The sequence below is a fragment of the Macaca fascicularis genome, chromosome 15 (genome assembly GCF_037993035.2).
Source record: "Macaca fascicularis isolate 582-1 chromosome 15, T2T-MFA8v1.1".
NCBI classification, from domain to species: domain Eukaryota; kingdom Metazoa; phylum Chordata; class Mammalia; order Primates; family Cercopithecidae; genus Macaca; species Macaca fascicularis.
The window spans coordinates 58,053,115-58,075,536 of NC_088389.1; the positions used below are offsets into that span (position 1 = coordinate 58,053,115).

Sequence of the window (22,422 nt, forward strand, 5' to 3'; positions counted from 1 at the left end):
GACATAGTTTGTAAAGAAAGGGCTCTGAGAATCTCCCAACAGAAAGGCAAGTCAGTGAAAGATTTAGCAAAAATACACTAAGCTATTGCAGCAGAATGCCTAGCAGATGTACTGCTAACTGAGAACAGTAATGCCACAGGGAAAGAAATATCCCCTATCGAAGCTTCTATTTTATGACAGTGATTTCATGCAGAAATATCTGTTTAAGCTATTTTTTTTGAGCAGAAGACAGTATACTTTAAAAAATTAACATCTATGTACATCTCTGATAGGTTATAGATTCATTCTACATTTTTCTAAAAGCACAGCAATTTGCATGTCAATGCATTGTCACAGATGAGTCTTACTTGTACTGGTGTTCATATTTGAGGATCAAAAACATCGTACAGAGTTTAAAATGAATTTACACGCTTGCTCCTAGAGTAAAAAAAATTTCTTTCCAAAACAGTGTTCCTGAACTTTAGTATGCATAGGAATCAACTGAGCATCTTACTGGAATAGAGCTTCTCATTCAGTAGGTCTGGAGTGGGGCCTAGTATTCTCTATTTCTCACAAGCTCGTAGGTGATACCATTGTGGCAGTTTCAGAGACCACACTTGAAATATCAAGGTTTTAAGATATTGAGCTCTAAATAAACAAACTCACTAGAAATACTTCTTGTTTTCTAAACTCATTTACTAGGATATTCTAAGAAATTACACTTGACGCCTAGCTAATGCTTCTATGAATTAGAAATCTTATTAACAGAAGTAGTATTTGATAACCTGTTTTACCTGACGTTTTATTAGCTTCTAGTCCTGAAAGTCTCAAATCATTTATTTTCATGACTGAATTAACAACCTCAAATTATAATACCATACAAGAAGTGTCAAATTTTTATCCACTAATGTAATATAACTCTTCTTCTGTTTTGTGGTAGTTTATGGATGATTTGCTTTCTTCTACTGCCCAGCTTTATTAGGGTATAATTGACAAAAATTGTGTATGTTTATGATGTACAATGAGGTATTTTGATATGTGTATATATTGTTAAATGATTACGTCAAGCTAATTACCATATCTATCACCTCACATATTTTTTTTTGTTGTGAGAATATTTATTGTAGAATCTCTTAGCAGTTTTCAAGTATATAGTACAATAACGCATGGCTTGATGATGTGGATATGTTCTGAGAAATGTGTCATGAGGTAATTTCGTCATTGTGCAAATGTTATAGAATATACTTACACAAACCTAGATGGTATGGCCTACTACACATCTGGGCTATATGGAATAGCCTATTACTCTTAGGCTACTTGTATAGTATGTTACTAAATATTGTAGACAATTGTAATACAATGGTATTTGTGTATCTAAATGTAGAAAAGACAGTAAAAATATAGTATAAAAGATAAAAAAGTTATATACATGTATAGGGCACTTAACATGAATGAAACTTGCAGGACTGGAAGTTGCTGTGGGTGAGTCAGTGAGTGATGAGTGAATGAGAAGGCCTAGGTTATTACTGTACATTACTGTAGCCTTTATAAACTTAGGTAATACTAAACTTATTTTAAAATATCTTTTTTCTTTAATACTAAATTAACTTTAGCTTACTGTAACTTTTTAACTATATGTTTTAATTTTTAACTTCTGACTCTTTTATAATAATATGGAGGTTAAAATACCAGCACATTACATAGCTGTACAAAAGCATCTTTCTTTATAACCTCATTCTGTTTGCTTTTTTTATTAAAATATTTTTTTCTTTTTAGCTTTTTTGTTGAAAACCAAGACAAAAACACACACATTAGCCTAGACCTACACAGGGTCAGGATTATCAAGACGTCAAGAGGCTCCAGGAATTTTTCAGCTTCATTATAATCTTATGGGACCACTGTCATATATGTAGCCTCTCATTAACCAAAACATTGTTATGCAGTGTGACGGTATGTGCTGAAGTGTCTGGAAATCATACCAAAGAACAGCTGGGGGAATCAGAAGAAATTACTAGGGGTTTATGGCAACTGTTAAGTAGTGATGAAGAGGGGTTTCTGCAATAGGTGGGAAGATCCTTTGTGAGATTCCTTCTAAGTCTGTGACTCATCACCAAGTGATGTGCTTTTTGTTATTATATAATTAAAACCAAATTATAGTATAGACTTTATTTTTATTTGATAACCTCATTTTCCTCAAACATATTAAAATGTTTGTTCTCAATTTCCATTTCGGGACCTTTTCCTCCTACTTCTCTTATCCAATATCGTCTCTCTAAATTCTTAGTGTGTTAACATCATCTACCTATTCATCCATCTAGTCATTCATTTAGTTCATATTTGAATGTTTCTTGTGTACAAACAGGGTACAGTGATCTGTGGGATACAAAATTGAATAAAGTGGTCTCTACTTTCAAGGTACTCCCAGTCTGTTGGAGGAAGTAAGACACCAGCACAAATAACTGATTTAAGGATGGAATTAATGTGTTTCTTTAAGACAGAATAATTACACCCTATAGAAAGTGCTCTCAGTTTTCAGAGCGAGGAGAGATCCAAATTTTTAATAACCATCTAACGGAAGAAAATATTCTTTCCTTGCTGAAGAAGCTCCTGTTATTGAAAGCTAGCCTTTCAGTTTTATTAGTCTTTTAAGTGCATATGGATATGGTATTTGCCATTTTACTCGTATGCCTTTTTATATAAGATCCCGTCACTAGGCTGAAATGTAATAGTTGATATAGTAAATGCATGGAGGACTTATCTAATGAATTATGGGAGATGATTAAAGATGCCACTCTGCTCTGCTTTCTTGGCAAGAAAATGAGCTAATAAACTGGAAAGAATGACCAAGTTGTAAAATACTTCCTAAGTTCATATCTGTATATTTGTATATGTTGTCTAAATATTTCATCATTAGAGACTATATTCTTCATAACTATTGAGATCTATGAAAATTTCCATATGTTTTTGTTTTTAACATAAAGTTAGAAGTTTTATTCAAGTCTAAATTGAAAAAAATATTAATGATCCCTATCAAAAGCTTTATGGTCTGGAGTTATACTTTATTTTACTTAAGCACTATAGCATTTGACACATGAAGATGTTTTCCTGGGAGAATCTTGTTGCTGCCCAGGGCTGACATGAAAAGAAACAATTTGTCAGACTAGTGGAGCTTACTAACAGTTCAAATAAACAACACGTTTTTCCCTTCATACTGCATATTAATAGAAATGTTAATGATAAGCTAACAGGAAAATGCCTCCTTTACACCCTACAGGGAGCAGAGATTACTGGGTCAGAGAGTTTTCTTGCTTTGGGCCCTCTTAACAAACACAACTGTTAGCAAAATACCAATCTTACCACTTGCATATTTATTAGCACAGTGTGTTTAAAGTAACAGTTATCTATTTAATACAGCCAAATTGATCATTGCCTCATTTTTGCCATTACTTAGCATGTAAATGTTTTTCCCATGTAAGTGTTTCAAGATAAAATGCTATTTTCCTGTCTTTCTCTCTCTCTCTTTTTTTTTTTTTTTTTTTGTGAGACAGGGTCTGTTCTGTCATCTAGGCTGGAGTACAGTGGCACAATCATAGCTCACTGCAAACTCGAACTTCTGGGTTCAAGTGATCCAGTGGCCTTAGCCTCCCCAGTAGCTAGGAATGCAGGCATGTGCCACCATGCCTGGCTAATTTTTTAAGTGTTTTTGTAGAGACAAGGTCTTGCTATGTTGCCTAGGCTGGTCTTGAACTTCTGGCCTCAAGGGGTCCTCTTGCCTTGGCCTCCCGAAGTGCTGGGATTATAGTCATGAGCCACTGTGCCCAGCTAGCAAAAAACTATTAACTTTAGATTTTAAACATATATTCATTCTCTCTACATATTTTGATAGATGATAATTAACTCTTCAAAAATATTTCAGAATAACCAAAAGAGTAGATTTGGAGCCCAACACAAAGAAATGATAGATGTTTGAGCAATGGATATCCCACTTACCCAGATTTGAGGCAGCACACACCATGCTCTATGCATTTGTGCCCTCAGTACCTAGTAGATACTGTAAATATTATTGAATTATTTAATGACTTGACTTTGATAATGCCAACTTCATTGTTCTGTGATAATATTTTTCTGCCTTCTTGAGTTTTTCTTTAGCACACAAGTGTAAAATCTTGCTGTTACCAATATTATTGGGATCCACAGTTATGTAGAACTGGTCAGATACTTATGAAGGCAGGATCTGTTATGAAGACATTGATAATGTAGAGTAGAAAAGATTTCTTACCCATCTCTAGGTCATATCTGAGACTCCTATAATAAAAGGTAGACTAACAAGAGAAAAGCATACAAATTTATTTAATATAAGTTTTACATGACATGGGAGCCTTCAGAAATTACAACCCAAAGAAGTGGGAAAAACTTTAAAAATTCATAGGTTGATGAAGAGTGAACAGTTGTACAGACATACGACTGGACAAAGCGGTTATGATCTAATAGTAATAAACTGAGGGAACTGTTAGTTCAGATTCTTCTAGGCATCTCTGTGTCCTCAGAGATTGGGATATTCCTTTTCTCAGGGTCTAGAGGATATGTCTCTTAGGGGGAGTCTTAAGACCTACTTTAGAGAAATGTCAGAGAATTATTTTATGACCTGTTTAGGGGAGAAGGGCAGGAGAAGGTCAGGGAGACCTTTTTGCTTCTGTTTCCTCAAATGCCAATGTGCCGTATTTTGGAGTAATGTGTCCTAAACCCCATCAGTAGTAACTAATGACTAGTGAGGGAAGTCTGATCTTTACAGTTAATGTTTGAGGCACTGAAAATAATGAAATTAGTTTTATAAGTCAAATATTTAGAGATTTGCAATTATTTAGCCTACTTTTAGGAGAGTATAATTTATTGGTTGCTAACAGACATGATAGTTATTGGCTACACCGTTACAGTAATTTAAAAATAAGACTTAGTGTTATCCTTAGGCCTTTCATAAGAAAAGAATAAGTCTATAGAAATATATATATAATATATAATTATATATAATACATTATATAATTATATAATATAATATAATGTATTATATTATATAATATATAATAATTTATATATATTATATAATATATATTATAAATTATATATAATATATAATTATATAATAATTTATATATAATATACCTATATATATGGTTTCACCATATTGGCCAGGATGGAGAGTCTCAATCTCTTGACCTCATGATCTGCCCGCCTTGGCCTCACAAAGTTCTAGGATTACAGGCATGAGCCACCGCACCCAGCCCAGAAATATTTTTAAAATTTAGCTGGGCTTATTTATATACTAGCATCATTGTATCTCTTTATAGCATTTAGATTGAATTGTTGGTGAATTAGAAAAGTTTTAAGTCTGTTGTAAGTGCTGAAGTATTCAGGAAATGGGTGGGCAAAGGAATAGTCTTCAGCACTTTGATGAGAGCCTGACGTTAGTTGTCATTCAGTAAAAAGCAGTGATTTCGTAAGTCAATTTCCATACACAAACTCTATTTCAAACAAAAAACTCTCCAGGCAGCAAACACCAAGTGATTAAAGTTGGAAACTAAAAATAAAATACACTAAATTTTACTTTTTAAAATACGTAAACGTTTAGTTTAGTTTAAAATTTAAAATTTTAAATTTTAAAAACGCTAGTTTAGTTTAAAATTTTATATTTTCTTTGTTTTGCAGATGGCTAAGATTTTCTTTGATAAACTTGAATTTTGGATTTCAGGTTCATTAAAGTGCAAAAACATTCTTATTTTCTTTTTAATAGCCTCTCATGTAACACATTGTTATCACCAATAAGTGAAAATTATACAGGAAGGGCTTTTGGTTTACAACTTGCAAAAGTCTTTCTTGCATTCTTCATTATTTTCTTCTGTCTTAGAAACACGGCAGGATAGAATCAGCAGACTTAGCGTTGGTTTTTATATTTATACTTGAAACACTGATAATCTCACACAGTTTTTCTTGTGGCGCTAAAGTTCTTGAAAGTATTAATTTGAAAAGATATGTATATTCTCAGTTTTTCTAATTCCTTAGAAACTATTTTGTATATTTGCAAGTATAGAAAGTTTTATTTGATCAATTTCTAGGTTTGAGAAGCTAGTATTTCTCCTATTTCATTTATCTAGTGAAAGATTAGACTAGATAATAAAGATTCAATTCAGTTGATATATAATTTTCTAAGGAACAAGTGGAATCAACTTTATTTATTTTTAGACTTTCCGCTTTTACGTATTTGCCTTTTGTGGACACATTTATTAATTTCTCATTTTTTAAATTTTCAGGTAACTTGGGTTTTTACTCCTGTAACAACTGAAATAACAAGTCTTGATACAGAGAATATAGATGAAATTTTAAGTAAGTACCTCAATATTTTTTAAGTGTACTCTTCTCTATAGAGAGTTAGTTTACAACTCTCTCTCTAAAAAAAACACACACAATAAAATCGCAGCTAGCACAGATCAAGAGCTGGCATTCTGATTAATTCTATGACTTTCTGAATTATCAAAGCACTTTTGGTTACTTTTCGTCTTTTTTATTTCTTTGACTTGATGTAGATACCATTCTTAACAATTCATGAAATGTTTTGATAATCCTACTTAGAGACCAATAGTTCTCGCTGTACAGTACTAAATGTTAATGACCTTGGGACACAGTCTAGACTTTTTTTTCTTTTTTCCCTTTAATTAGATCGCCTACTCTGATCTCTTTTATTGTTATTGGTCCAGTTAAGTTCAGTACTATTTTTATTTTTTGTTTTAGAGAAAGGGTCTTGCTTTGTCACCCAGAGTGGAGTGCAGTAACATGATAATATTATAGCTCTCTTCAGCCTTGACCTCCTGGGCTCAAGCAATCCTCTTTCCTCAACCTTCCAAGTTAGCTAGGACTACAGGTGTGCTCCACTGCACCTAGCTAATTTTAAATTTTTCTTGTAGAGACATGGTCTCGCTGTGTTGCCCAGGCTGGTCTCGAACTCCTGGCCTCAAGCAGTCCTCTCATCTTGACCTCCCAAAGTGCTGGGATTACAGGCATGAGCCACCACACTTGGCCTGATAAGTTTTTTGCTGAATGGTTTGTTTGCTGACAATGTGGTTATGGATATAATTAACTTGAGAAACCATTTCTTGTTTTTTAAAAATAGTAAAGGAAAGCTGAAGATGTGGTTGATAGAAAATAATAACTTAGGAGCTTTAAGAAAATGTACAGTGTGCATAAATAATTTCTTTTTTTAACCATCCATCTTACGCATGTAATAGAGGCAAAAGGAGTTACAACATTCATTGAGTGTAATATATTATGTTCCTGGAACTTTAAATGCTAAAAGTCTATTCCTGTCTTATGGAGTCTCTTTAGAGGAGTGGTTCCATAAACTTTAGCACGTATCAGAATCACCTGGAACACTTTTTAATATCTATACTGCTAGGAAACTGCTAGACCCCTACCTAAGGATTTGCATGTCTGTGAGTTCCCAGGTGATGTTGGTGTTTCTGGTCCAGGAACCACAGTTTGTGAATCATTGCTTTAGAGCAAATAAGCAAGTATATAAAAAGTAACTTGATGGTAAAAAGGAAAGAAAGGAATTGAAACTCACATATCATTCTCACTTCTGTCATCTTTCAAATTCTAGAATATCTTTGTTTTTTTCATGAGTGCTTGAGGAGTTTAAGTTTCTCTGAATTAGGGTTAGGCAAAAAGCGCTACATCTTTCTCATGTCTTTACATCCTGATATGCAAATGATGCTGTTATTTTTGTAGGAGGGAATAACTGTTAAATGGATAGGAACCAAAAACGTGGCGTCTTGTGCAACACTGTTAGTTGTAGATTACTTGTTGCAACTAGGTGGGATATGTGAGGTTTAGAAATAACTTAGTTATACAGGTCTTTTCTGTGATGTGGGATTTTGTTTGCAGAACTAATTCTCAGTTGTGAATATGGAAGATCAAAAAATAAAATACAGATCATTCCACTTTACTTTTTATGATAGTAGCTTACTTGCCTTATCTGGGCTTAATTTTCCATTTGCTTTAAATTCATTTAAGATGCAATGAACGGAGCCCGGTGTGATGGCTTATGCCTGTAATCCCAGCACTTTGGAAGGTTAAGGTGGGAGGTTGCTTTAGGCCAGGAGTTCAAGACCAGCCTGGGCAATATAACCAGATCCTGTCTCTACAAAAAAATTCGAAAATTAGCCAGGTGAGGCCGAGGCGGGCGGATCACAAGGTCAGGAGATCGAGACCATCCTGGCTAACATGGTGAAACCCCGTCTCTACTAAAAATACAAAAAAAATTAGCCTGGCGTGGTGGCAGGCGCTTGTAGTCCCAGCTACTCGGGAGGCTGAGGCAGGAGAATGGTGTGAACCCGGGAGGCAGAGCTTGCAGTGAGCCGAGATCACGCCACTGCACTCCAACCTGGGCAACAGAGTGAGACTCTGTCTCAAAAAAAAAAAAAAAAAAAAGGCCGGGCGCGGTGGCTCACGCCTGTAATCCCAGCACTTTGGGAGGCTGTGGCGGGCGGATCACAAGGTCAGGAGATCGAGACCACGGTGAAACCCCATCTCTACTAAAAATACAAAAAATTAGCTGGGCGCAGTGGCGGGCGCCTGTAGTCCCAGCTACTGGGGAGGCTGAGACAGGAGAATGGCGTGAACCCGGGAGGCGGAGCTTGCAGTGAGCCAAGATCGCGCCACTGCACTCCAGCCAGGGGGACAGAGCGAGACTCCGTCTCAAAAAAAAAAAAAAAAAAAAAAAGTTAGCCAGGTGTGGTGGTGTTTGCCTGTAGTCCTAGCTACTTGGGAGGGTGAGGTGGGAGGATCACGTCAACCCAGGAGTTTGAGGCTGCACTGGATTTTGATCATGCCACTGCACTCCAGCCTGGGCAATAGAGTGAGACCCAGTCTCCTTAAAATAAAAGATGCAGTGAACTTATAAAGCATACAGAGAAAAGAGACAAAGTTTCCCATAAATTCTATAAGCTGTCCATGACTCTAGGTTTCTGAGTGAGAGATAATAGTTACTGTGTTTTTTTAAGTGGACCCTTATATTGGACAAAGATCATAATGAAACTGTATCTTTAATTATGTAAAAATTATTACAAATAACTTAGTTTATTTGGTTTTGTCTTTCAATTTCAGACAATGCTGATGTTGCTTTAGTAAATTTTTATGCTGACTGGTAAGTAATCTTATTGTTTGGGTTTGGGTTTGTTTTTACTTGCTAAAGGTTAATTTTTCTTTGCTAGAAAGGGGAAGGGAAGGCTTTTACTATTTCAATACAGTATTCCATACATAAAGTCAATTAAGTTTCATCCACAAAGGAAGTAGTTTAATTTGGTAAGGATTTCTGTTTTAAGAAAGAAATAGAGTTGATTCTGTTATCACATATCTTAAAACAGGTAACACATAACTTAAATATGACTCTCTCCACCCCCCACTCAAAGGGAACACATATTGCAATTCTGTATTTGTCCTGACTGTGGAAGGAGGGTAGTGTTTGTAAGTCATGATTTGGGTATGGCAAGTTTAGAAGGAAAAATAATGTTGACATTTTAAAATTTATACAATCTGCTGCCTCTTCTAGGATACCTTTACTCCTTCCCCTGGCTGAATCAGCGCCTGTCTTTTGTGTTTATATAGTACTCTATGTACCACTTTCTTTTTCTTACTAAATGTTTTGTCTTTTCTTATTTGTTTGTGCCCTAGCAAACAAACTTGGAGGGCAGAGATAATGGCATACTCAGTATTCCCAGCATCTAGAACAACATGTTGTATAGTAGATGTTACAGAATATGGCATGGAGACAGGAAGAAGGGAGATTTAGCTAGAAAGATTGTGAAACACAAGGGAGATTTAGCTGGAAAGAGTCTGAAACACTGGCATAATCTTTATCACTAGACACTCTGTATCTTATCTGACCCTTTAAGGCTTACTACCTACTAGCTATGACTACCATACTCCAGGTCACAGTCCTGTCGTTTACTTAGAATTCATGCTACAGTCTCCTCATTTCTTTTCTGTGCTCTAGGCTTACGTATCTCCATTATGTTCTCTACAATGTAAGCCAGAGTTCTCTTTCTTACAGTGTAAATAAGATTAGTTTATACCCCTTCTTAAAACCCTTAAAATGTTTCCATTACCTTTGGGTTAAAATTTAAATCCTTTACAGAAGGCCCCTTATGAACTGGTCTCTTATTCCCTCTGTAGTTGTTATGTCTGGCCTCTCTCCACTTCCACATTCTGCTCCAGTTAAACTAAGCTGCTTTCAATTCCTGTAAAATTCTGTATTTCATCACTGGACTGTTAGGTATGATATTTCCCCTGCCTGGATGGATCATTCTTCTGTCACCCATTTCTTTACTTAGTTAACTTCTAATCTTTCAAGTCTTAGATTAGTTGCCACTTTCTCCAGGTTATCCTCCTGGATCAATACACCTTCCCCTACTCTTGACTCTGATTAGGAGCCCTTCTGTTATTTCCCGTAACACCCATACTTACCCAGTCATAACACTTGTAGGCTGTAATCCAGTTGGTGACTCCCTGCTACATTGTTTGCTCTGTGAAAATACATACCATAGTTTTATTTTCAACTTTAATCCCCAAGCACTTTGCTTAATATGTGGCTGATAAGTACATAATGTCTGCTAAATGAATGTATATATGGTATGATTATTTAAAAAACTTCAGTTTAAAAAAGTTGCAAATACACAGAGAAAATGCTATTTATAAAATATGTAACAAAGGTAGCATTTTTCAAGGTAAATTAGGGTTGTCAAGATGTATTAATAGCCACAAAATTTGGCAGAAGATTATGTAGTCCAATCCATTTTAAAATAAGAAAACTGAAATCCAGGGGAGTGAAGTACTTTCCCAAGGTTACCCAACTAGATGATGTCTGAAGAAAAACTAGAGCGACTTTCTCCTGACTGAGAGATTTTGTATGTTGCAAGAAAGAGTAATAGAACATGCTGCTGGGATCTTTTGGAAAAAAAAAAAAAAAAAAACTGAATTGGAAACGTGGACTAAGTTATTTGGTAAAACATTACCTCAAGAATACCTTAAGTTGTTAATGAATTAATACTCTTTTATACAGCTGAAAAAGCTTGGGTAATTGGCTGTAGGACATAGACTTAATACTATGTGGCCTCAAAGTCTAGACTCTGAGTTCCTTCTGGAAGTTATGGATGTGGCACAGTTTAATAATTCTGTAATAGAGGTGCTTAAAAATACTGCAGCTCCTCGAGTAATACTGTAGTAGGTGGTTAATAATGCTGTTTTGTGCCAGACTATTTAAAACAGATTACCTAATATTTATGGGTACATAGTAGGTATATATATTTATGGGGTACATGAGATATTTTGATAGAGGTGAACAAAGTATGATAATCACATGGCCGGGCGCGGTGGCTCACACCTGTAATCACAGCACTTTGGAAGGCCAAGGCGGGCGGATCACCTGAGGTCAGGAGTTCAAGACTAGCCTGACGAACATGGTGAAACCCCGTCTTTACTAAAAATACAAAAAGCCGGATGTGGCGGGCACCTGTAATCCCAGCTACTTGGGAGGCCGAGACAGGAGAATTGCTTGAACCCAGGAGGCGGAGGTTGCAGTGAGCCGAGATCACGCTGTTGCACTCCAGCCTGAGTGACAGAGTGAGACTCTGTCTCAAAACAAAAACAAAAAAAACACACATCAGGGTAAATGGAGTATTCATCACTTCAAGGATTCATCATTTATGTTACAAACATTCCAGTTTTACTCTTTTATTTAAAAATGTACAATACATTTCTGTTTACTGTAGTCATCCTACTAGATCTTATTCATTCTAACTATATTTTTGTACCCATTAACCATTCCCATCCAGACTCTTTACATAGGTTGTTTTAAATGCTCAGAACTACTCTGCAGGTAGGTATTATAATTTCCTTTTAGGTTGAGGAATTGAGGCTCAGAAAGGTCATATGGCTAGTAAGTGGTGGAACTGGGATTTAAATTCAGGTATGCCTGACTGCAAAACTTATTTCTTTCTCTAACTAGATCATATTAGTAAGTGCCCTCAGAATGTCTCTGCAAAGACTTATCTATTTGGTAGATTTGTTAAGGATTGATTTAAGTACTAGATTGGAGATTAGGTTTAGATGACCGTTAGGCCCTTTTAATAGATCCATTTCTTTTGTGATGTTCCTTTTATAAACGTAACATTTTATTTCATTTTCCCTTCTCATCTTTTGGTACAGGTTGAGTATCCCTTATCTGAAATACTTGGGACCAGAAGTGTTTCAGATTTTGGGTTTTTTCAGGTTTGGGAATATTTGCATTATACTTACTGGTTCAACATCACTAACCCCAAAAATATGAAATACAAAATGCTTTAATGAGCATTTCCTTTGAGCATCTTGTCAGTGCTCAAACAGTTTTAGATTTTGAAGCATTTTGAATTTTCGGATTAGGGACATTCAACCTGTATTAAGACAGGTCCTATTTTAAACATGAACCATGCTTAAATACTTACTGGGTGGCAAACTGGACAATCTAGAGAAAAGAAGCCCTTGATGTGTTTTTTTACGTTGCCCTTAAGCCATAAAGAGGCTTGCCCGCTCTTTCTTCACTAGGTCAGATCTAAATTTTTCAAGAAACCATTAATCAGCCCCTGATTAATGGGACCCCCTGCCTCCCCCTGTCCTCCAGCTACCTTATTTTCTACGGACAGTAAGAACCTGCAAACCTGGGGTCCTAGCCGCTCCATTCTGTCAATTTATTCATTTGATACACATATATTGAATGCTTATTAGACTACGTAGTCAAATAAGACACGGTCCATGATGTCCACAGACCCCACCCACTTATCCCTGATGGGAGAGATTTAAGAATGCTAAAAGAGGAAAGAGCCACTTGAAAGCAAGAGATTGAAGATACAGATGTGTCTCCTTGGTATATTCTAGGACATCTCCTTAGGAAGTCAGGTGAGTGGGCTAGAAGAGATATATATATACACAAGAAGAAATAGGGAGGAAGTATATTGTTTGCATCCTTTCACAGGCTTTCCAATATTTTTATTGTATGAAAGCTAATATGTATTACCTAATTACATGTGGATTAAACTGTTCACTGACATCATTTAAGTAAATTATTTGGTGGAAAAGGGCTCCGGAAGCAAGAGTAGCAACTGTAGTTTGTTTACATATCCTTAATACTTCTTCTGTAAGAGAAAGACCATTCTAACTCAGCTGGTTACTAATTCTGATTCTTCCCCTTCTTATTGGGTCCCTTTAATGACCTAGAACATAGTCATCCATGACATAATGATGTTTAGGTCAATGACAGAAGTCCCATGTATAATACCGTATTTTTACTGTACCTTTTCTATGTTTAGATACGTTTAGATACACAAGTGCTGTTGTGTTAGTTGCTTACAGTAGTTAGTATATTAACGTGTGGTACAGGTTTGTAGCCTAGGAGCAATAGGAGGCTGTATACCATATAGTGTAGATGCATGCTAGGCTATACCGTCTAGGTTTGTGTAAGTATACTTTATGATGTTTGCACAATGAAGAAATCACCTAATGGTGTATTTCTTAGAGTATATGCCTGTTGTTAAACACCACATGACTGTATTTGTGAAATGTTTGACTTGATTAAGGGACAGTTAGAAGTAACAAGTTTACAGACTGTTGTGGGGTTTGTGCCTTGTGTTTAAAGTAAAAGAAAATATAGACAGGAAGTCTTGGTTAGGAATTTAAGATACTTGCTTCTAGACTTACTGTATTTAGTATGTTTACAGATGTAAAAGCCCATTTTAACAAGGGGTAAATTTTGAGGGGAAATAGTCATTATATACCATATATTCTTTTAATATAACTTATTTATTTGGTATGCTAACTTGCCTGTGAGATTTGATAGAACTAGCCAGGTGGAGCAGTCTAATATCTACAATATAGTTAAAATATTTTACACAGTAGTCTAAAATTTTATTATTTTGAGGTGGGAGGATCGCTTGAGCCCTGGAGTTGGAGGGTGCAGTGAGCTGAGATTGTGCCCCTGCCCTCCAACCTGTGCAACAGAATGAGATCCTGTCTCAAAAAAAAATTAAATAAAATAGAGAAAGCTAATTTCTTTCATAAATGTTCAAGCCTCAGTAGTTGCAAATCCTAGTAGTACTTCTTAGAGGGCTTATTTCAGACTTGTTTTATGACCTCTGCAAGAGATCCTTAGCTGTGTGCTCCATAATACTGGCAATTATCTTAAGATGAATAAAACCAAAATCTATTATACATTCTTAGAATTGTTATACAGTCTTTGAATTCAAAATTGTCTTCATCTCCATTGAACAACGTCAGGGTCCATGATTAAATTAAGTGTGTGATTATCTCGAAGAGTTGTTCATTGTGCCTATATCAAATGTCAACGGGCAATAACTGAAATAAGATTTTATTACTTCTGCTTTTCATTTCTAATTGGCATCCTTCTCTGTGTATAGGTGTCGTTTCAGTCAGATGTTGCATCCAATTTTTGAGGAAGCTTCCGATGTCATTAAGGAAGAATTTCCAAATGAAAATCAAGTAGTGTTTGCCAGAGTTGATTGTGATCAGCACTGTAAGTACCTCAATAGGAAGTCTAAAAGAAACTGTCCCATCCCAAACACAGGCACACATGCATAGTTTTTCTTTTCTTTTTTTTCCTTTTCTTTTTTTTAAATGCTCTGCTTTTAAGTGGAGAACAAACCGAAAATGTTCTAGTGACCTTGGTTAAATTGTTACTATTTAATTTTTATGTACTTATAACACTACTTTCCATTTGGCTTGTGTGAAGGTTTTTTTGTTGTTATTTTAAAAATTACAGTAGGTCAAGCATTGGGATCAAAATTAGCAGTGTTTTCTACCAAAGCAAATACCAAAATCAGTAAATAAAATTGAAATATGGTATTAGAAGAAAAAATGGATTTCTGTTATTTTAGAATCATGTGAAAATACCATTTATAGTCATTTCAAATAAGATAGTCTGAGATTTTTGTGTGTTTCTGTTTTTGTATTGGTTTAGACTATTTTTGAGGTCTAATTAGCTGTAGCAACTGATTATAATTATTAAGAGTATTAAGAAACTTAGTTTAAGCTCTTAAAATCCAACCTCTTGCATTTTGCTTGTCCTGGTGGAGCATTCTCTATGAAATCCCCATGGTTTTTCATATACATGATGGATTTCTCTAACTTGAACTAGTAATCTTGCTAGTGGTGTTTCCTCCTGTGTGCTCCCACTCCTGTGTGCTCCCATTATACTTGAACTTTCCTCTCTCATCGTACTAAACTCATTGTATTTGATAGTTCTGTTTGTCTTAGTTGTCTTATCAGCTGCATTGTCTGTTCATCAAGGCAGGAATTTTTTTTTTTCTTTCTTTCTTTTAATGCTCACTTTTAAGAGGAGACCAAACCACTTATTAATCTCTGTCTCAAGCATCTGACAGTTTCTGGGAGACAGAGACTGCTCACAAAAAGCTATTGCATTATTGGTTAAGTTGGTGTGAATACAGAACTGTCTCCCATTCTTCAAGTTTTCTACTTTTTATACTTAACCTACTGATTAAAATTAGTATGTGTGTACACACACCTAACTTTTCATTTTACTGATGAGGAAATGAATATGAAGTGGCTTAATCAATGTTACATAGCTCAGTGTCTGGTCAAGCTGGAATTTGAATCCTGATCTTCTGACCAAATGCCTTCATTTGCTCTTTTCTGTTCAAACATTTTGGGGAGTTATTGATATAGCTTTGTGCTAGGCAGCAAGGCATTTTCCAACAGGAAATCATTTCACAGTCTTCTAAGCCTCACCCAGTATTTCTGTCTGCTGAAATTCGTAACTAGATAGGATGAAGGGAGCAATAAAAGATTTCAGTACAAGCATGGGCTACATTTTCACACTGCTTTCCAGATCTTTTCTCCGACCTTTCGCTGACAGAGAACATGATGTTTTTGGTGTGGGTTCTCATTTCAAATCTTTCTATTCTTTATGTATTTAATTAGATGTTACAGTGCAGATAAGAGTTCCTACTTTTACTGAATTTGAACCATAAAATTGGAAATTATGCTCTAAAGCTTACATTCATTGGGAAGAAAATTTAATACTTATATCCTTGAACCATAAATATCATTTATTCCATCTTTTAAACCAATAACTTTTGAAGAAAATCTGACATCATTGCTAGTAAGCTTTCTTTTTATGGGAGCAAATAGCACAGTTCAGATGCTTTTCAGTCCACCAGCAAGTTATCTGAGGTATTATGCATATTATGAGGTATTATGCATCTCTCTGAATATTTTTTCTCTTCTATGTAATTCTTTTAAAGAAATGATGTTATGAAACCCTTATTGATTAATGTATTTACATTTTCCACAGTCTCTTTAGAGATTGTAAGACAAATTGTAGTTTTGTTAACCTCTTACATGCCAATTAGATTGTAGAGGTTTTGAACTGGAAGAACCTTAAGAATTCTGTGTTCTAAAGAGAAATGCCTTTTAGGCAGATTATTCTGTGGTCGAATTTTTTTTTTCCTAACCATTTGAACAATTTTAATTTATATACTCATATATGTATCAGTGCTGCGAAAAATAAATTGTTCAATCCTAAAGCAGTTTTTAAAAGAGATTGATTGAGGTATAAGTGACATATAATGCATTACACACATTTAAATTTTATAATTTTATAGGTTTTGATACATGTGTATATCCATGAAACCATCACTACAGTCAAGATGTTGAGCATAGCTGTCATTCCCCAAAATTTTCCTTGTGCCCCTTTGCGGTCCCTGTCTGTCCCTTCTATCCCCTACCTCCATTTTCCTTAAGGACCATCTGCTTTCCATCACTGGAGATTAGTTTGCATTTTCTAGAATTTTATATAAGTGGTGTTGGTTCTAGAATTTTATATACAGTATGAGGTTTTTTTTTTGGTCTGGGTTTGTTTTTTTTTTTTTTTGACTCAGTATGTTTATTTTGAAATTGTTTCATGTTGCATATATTATTTCTTATTATTTAGTGGCATTCTATTGTGTGGCTGTATACCACAATTTCTTTATCTGTTCAATTCCTGACAGACATTTGGGTTGTTTTGACTTGCTGGCTATTACAAATAAAGCTGTTATGATCATTCAGATATAAATCTTTATACAAATAAAGATGACAAATAAAGCTGTTATGAACATTCAGATATAAATCTTTATGCATATGTTTTCATTTTTCCTGAGCAAATACCTAGATGTGAAATGCTAGGTCATGTGGTAGTTCCATGTTAAACTTTTTAAGAAACTGCCAAACTATTTTCCAAAGTATTTGTTCTATTTTATATATCCATTAATAGTACATGAGAGTTCCAATTGTTCCATATTCTTGTCAAAACTTGGAGTGGATAGTCTATTTAATTTTACATATTCCAATATGTGTAAAGTGGTATCTCCTTGTGGTTTAATTTGTATTTTTCTAATAATTAATGATGTTGAGAATATTCTCACATGTTTATATGACATTCATGTATCTGTGATGATGTGTCTGTTCAAATATTACATATTTTTTATTAGATTGTTTATTTTCTTATTGAAATTTGTTTATTTATTTATTTGCAACAGGGTCTTACTGTGTCGCCCAGGCTGTTGTGCAGTGGCACAATCTCGGCTCACTGGAGCCTCGACCTTCCAGACCCCAGTGACCTTTCCACCACAGCCTCCCAAGTAGCATGTGCCACCACACGCGGCTAATTTAAAAAAAATTTTTTTAGAGACAGGTCTCCCTATGTTGCCCAGGCTGGTCTGAAACTCCTGGGCTAAAGTGATTGTTATGCCTTGGCTTCTGAAAGTGCTGGGATTACAAGCATGAGCCACTGTGCCCTACCCTCTTACTGAGTTTTGAGAGTTTTTTATATATTTTGAGTACAAGTCTTTTTTCACGTGTAATTTGCAAATATTTTCTCCCATTCTACCTTTGTATTTTTTTAAAAAAATTGTAACATACACATACAATTACTATCTTACCATTTTAAATTGTACAATTTAATACTGTTAAATGTATTCACATTGTTGTGCAACCAGTCTCCCGTTCTTCATCTTGCAAAACTGAAACTCTACACCTATTAAACAATAGCTTCCCATTGCCCCTTCTCCCCAGCCCCTAGCAACTTCCTTTCTACCTTCTTTTTCTGTGAATGCGATTACTCTAGGTACTCCACATAAGTGGAATCATACAGTGTCTGTCTTTTTGTGACTGGCATATTTCACTTAGCATAATGTTTGCAAGGCTTATTCATGTTGTAGCATGCATCAGAATTTCCCTGCTTTTTAAGGCTGAATAATATTTCTTGGTATGTATATACCATGATTTGTTTATCATCCATCGAGAACACGGGTTGATTCTGCCATTGGCTGTTGTAAATAATGGTGCCGTGAACATGAGTGTACAAATATCACTTTGAGACCTTTAAAGAAAGTACCCATTTTTTTTTTTTTTTTGATATATATCCAGCAGTGGAATTGCTAGAACATATGGTAGTTTGTAATTTTTGAGGAAACGTCATACAGTCTTTCATAGCAGCTGTATCATTTTACATTTTCATTAGGAGTACCTAAGGGTTGCAGTTTCTCCACACGCTTACCTGCACTTCTTATTTTCTCTTTGTTATTGTTGTTGTTTTAATAGAGACAAGGTCTCACTATGTTGCTTAGGCTGGTCTGGAACTCCTGGGCTCAAGGGATCCTCCCATCCAGCCTCCTGAGTAGCTGGGACTATGGTGTGTGAGATCATGTGGGCTCTATTTTCTGTTTTGTTTGTTTGTTTGTTTATTTATAGCAGCCATACTAATGGGTGTGAGATGGTATCTCATTGTGGTGTTGGTTTGCATTTCCCTAATAATTAGTGATGTTCAGTATTTTTTCACATGTTTATTGGTCATTTGTATATCTTCCTTGGAGAAATATTTTTTCAACTCCTTCGCCCATTTTAAAATCAGGTTATTTGGGATTTTGTTGTTGATGTTAAGTTGTAGGAGTTCTTTGTATATTCTGGATATTCACCCCTCATATATATGATTTGCAAATAAATTCTCCTGTTCTGTCAGTTGCCTTTTCACTCTGTTGATTGTGTCTTTTTATTCATAGAAATTTTTAATTGTAATGTAGTCTATCTTATGAATTTTTACATTGGTTGACTGTGCTTTAGGTGTTATATCCAGGAAATAATTGCAATCTAATGTCATGAAGGTTTACTCTCCTATGTTTTCTTCTAAGAGTTTTAGAGTGTTTAGAGAGTTGAAGAGTGTTAGGTCTTATGTTCAGGTCTTTCATTTATTTTGAGTTAATTTTTGTGTATGGAACAAGGTAAGTTCCATACACCTTGGAACTGGTTTATAATTTTGGTTATAATATATATATAAAATATATATAATTTTTATATATAAATAAAATATATTATAAATATAAATATATATAATATTTATATAATTAAAATTATAAAATATATATAATTTATAAATATAAATTTATAAAATATATATAATTATAAAATATATAAAATTTTATATAAAATATATATAATTTTGGTTTATAATTTTGGTTTATAATCTGGTTATAATAATAAACACTGGTTTATTATTTTGCATGTGTACTTCTAGGTTTTCCAGCATCATTTATTGAAGAGATTGTTCTTTCCCCATTGAATGGTCTTAGCATCCTCATCGAAAATCATTTTACTATATATTTGAGGGGTTATTTCTGGACCCTGTAGTCTGTACCATGGTCTGTGTGTCTGTTTTTATGCCAGTTCCACACTTTTTGATTACTGTAGTCTTGTAATATGTTTTGAAATCAAGAAGTATGAGACCTCCAGCTTGAAGAGTGTATTTTGAAAAGCAGATATTCTTAATGTTGGTGCAGTCTTACTATCAGTTTTTAAAATGAATTACACTTTTGATGTTGTATCTAAGAAGTATTTGCCTTACACAGGATCACAAAGATTTTCTTCTATGTTTTCTTTTACAAATGTGGTAGTATGCAGGTTTATACTTATGTCTGTAATCCATTTGGAATTAATTTTTACATGTGGCACAGTGTATGAATTGGAGTTCATTTTTTTGCATATGGTTCTGGCATTATTTGTTGAAAAGACTATCCTTTCTTCACTGTTGTTGCATCTTTGCTGAAATAAACTGACACTGTATGTGTGGGTCTATTTCTGTTCTCTCTGTTCTATACTGTTGATCCGTTTGTCTGTGCTTATACCAGTACTTTGTAGATTACTATAGCTTATAACGAGTCTTGAAGTCTAGTCAGGTAAAACTTTCAACTTTGTACTTTCTTTTCAGAGTTGTTTGGCAGTTCTGGTTGATTTAGATTTCCATTTAACTTTTAGAATCAGTTTGTTAATTTTTAATGACAAAAGGCTACTGAGTTTTTTTTGTTTTTTTGAGACAGAGTCTCCTCTGTCGCCCAAGCTGGAGTGCGGTGGCGTGATCTCCGCTCACTGCAAGCTCCGCCTCCTGAGTTCAAGCCATTCTCCTGCCTCAGTCTCCTGAGTAGCTGGGACTACAGGTGCCCAAAATTAGCCCAGCTAATTTTTTGTATTTTTAGTTGAGATGGGGTTTCACCGTGTTAGCCAGGATGGTCTCGATCTCCTGACCTCGTGATCTGCCCTCCTCGGCCTCCCAAAGTGCTGGGATTACAGGCGTGAGCCACCGCGCCTGGCCAGGCTACTGGGATTTTAACTGGGGTTACTTTGAATCCTCAGGGCAATTTATGGAAAATTGTTATTTTAATGATACTGAGTCTTCGAATCCACGAAGATTGTTATCTCTCCATTTATTTAGGCATTTTCAGTTTCTTCCAGCAATGTTTTGCGGTTTTTCAGCCTACATGTCTTGGATAGCTTTGTCAGATTTATTCCTAAGTATTTATTTATTTTTTTGATGCTATTGTAAATGATATTTTAAGAATAGACTTCATTTCTGGAATAATTGTAGATTATACATAGATTATAGTTGCAAAAATAATACAGAGAGTTCCCTTATATGCCTTATGTATTTTACCCTAACATCAATATCTTATATTACTATGGCACATTTGTCAAAGCCTAAGAAACTAAAATTGGTACACTACTATTAATTAAACTATGGATTCTATTTGGATTTTATCCCTCTTCCACTTAGGTCTTTTTGTTGTTGTTGTTCTAGGATATCACTTTTAGGCATAATGTCTTCCTGGTTACCTTTGATCTGTTTGTTTCTCAGGCTTCATTTTTCACAATCTTGACAGTTTTGAGTAGTATTCATTAAGAATTTTGTAGAATGTCCTTCATTTTGGGCTTGCCTGGTATTTTTTTCTCATGTTTTGGACATCTGTTGTGAGATCTCTCAGTAAGTATTTCTTATTTGGGGGTGCTGTTATAAATGGCATTGATTGTTAAATTTTAATTTTTAGTGTTTTTGTTGCTAGTTTATAGAAATAAGATTGATTTCTTATATTGACCCTGTATACTAAAACTTACTAGTTCTAATAAGTTTTATAAATAGAGTCCATAGGATTTTCTACTTACACAATTAGGTTTGTTTGCAAATAAAAAGCTTTACTTCTTGTGGTCTGTATTTTGTTACAGTATTCTTTCCAACCAAGTGTATCTATTTGTTGCTTTAGGATTAGTTTTTGTTAGGCAGAAGATCTGTAAGAAGCTTCCTAGCAAGGACAGAAGATGGCCTCAGAATCAAGATATCATCATGCCCACATATGTCTTGTTCATATCGTTCACTTGTCTGGTGTTATGTTAACCTACTCTGTCCTGCCCTTGAGTACTTCAGTCTGTCTGCCTTGCTTCCGACTCACTTTTTCGCTGAGACCTTTTATCCAAAGTCATAGTATGATTTCTTGAAAAGTTCCTGTAAAAAGTTTGTAGTCACATTGCCTGGGAAAAAACCCTGCTACTTAGTGAGTGCTTACTTGAATTTAGACATGTTCTTTCAGATATTTTAGTTATCTTTACCGCGACTCATTACTCCTCTAAAGTAGTATTATTCATTCATTTAACAACAAAAAAAAATGTATGCCTACCTTATGTAATGCTATGTGGAAGGTTCTATAACTACAGCAATGAACTAAACACACCTAGAAAGGCAAGAGAGATCAATACACGATCACATATTGTGATATCTATTCTAACGGGAAGGTATTGAATGCTACGAAATGATGAGTCTGACTTAGTCTGCAGGGATAGGGAAGACATTTTTGAGGAAATGATAAAAAGTGAAGGAAGAGTAGGAAGTTTCAAGTGAAGTAGGGGAAGAAGAGTGTTTTAGATGGAAGTAGCAGTAAATACGAAGTTTCTGAGGTAGAAAGGAACACTGACCTTTCAGAGAGTTGGATTGTGTTACCATTTTACTGATGAAGAGACTGAAAGATATAGAGA

At 34.9% G+C, this 22,422-nt stretch overlaps 1 protein-coding gene across 2 annotated transcripts in view; it reads left to right on the plus strand.

The window, feature by feature from the left end:
* Positions 1 to 22,422, plus strand: part of ERP44 (endoplasmic reticulum protein 44) — a 115,445-nt gene that overhangs the window by 31,819 nt on the left and 61,204 nt on the right. Inside the window, exons 2-4 of one of the 2 annotated variants that reach the window (XM_045372557.2) lie at positions 6,285 to 6,357; positions 9,133 to 9,172; positions 14,472 to 14,587. In XM_045372557.2, coding sequence (XP_045228492.2) covers positions 6,285 to 6,357; positions 9,133 to 9,172; positions 14,472 to 14,587 — 229 coding nt within the window. The remainder of the gene's footprint in view (positions 1 to 6,284; positions 6,358 to 9,132; positions 9,173 to 14,471; positions 14,588 to 22,422) is intronic. The other variant, XM_005581196.4, reaches the window with a different exon arrangement.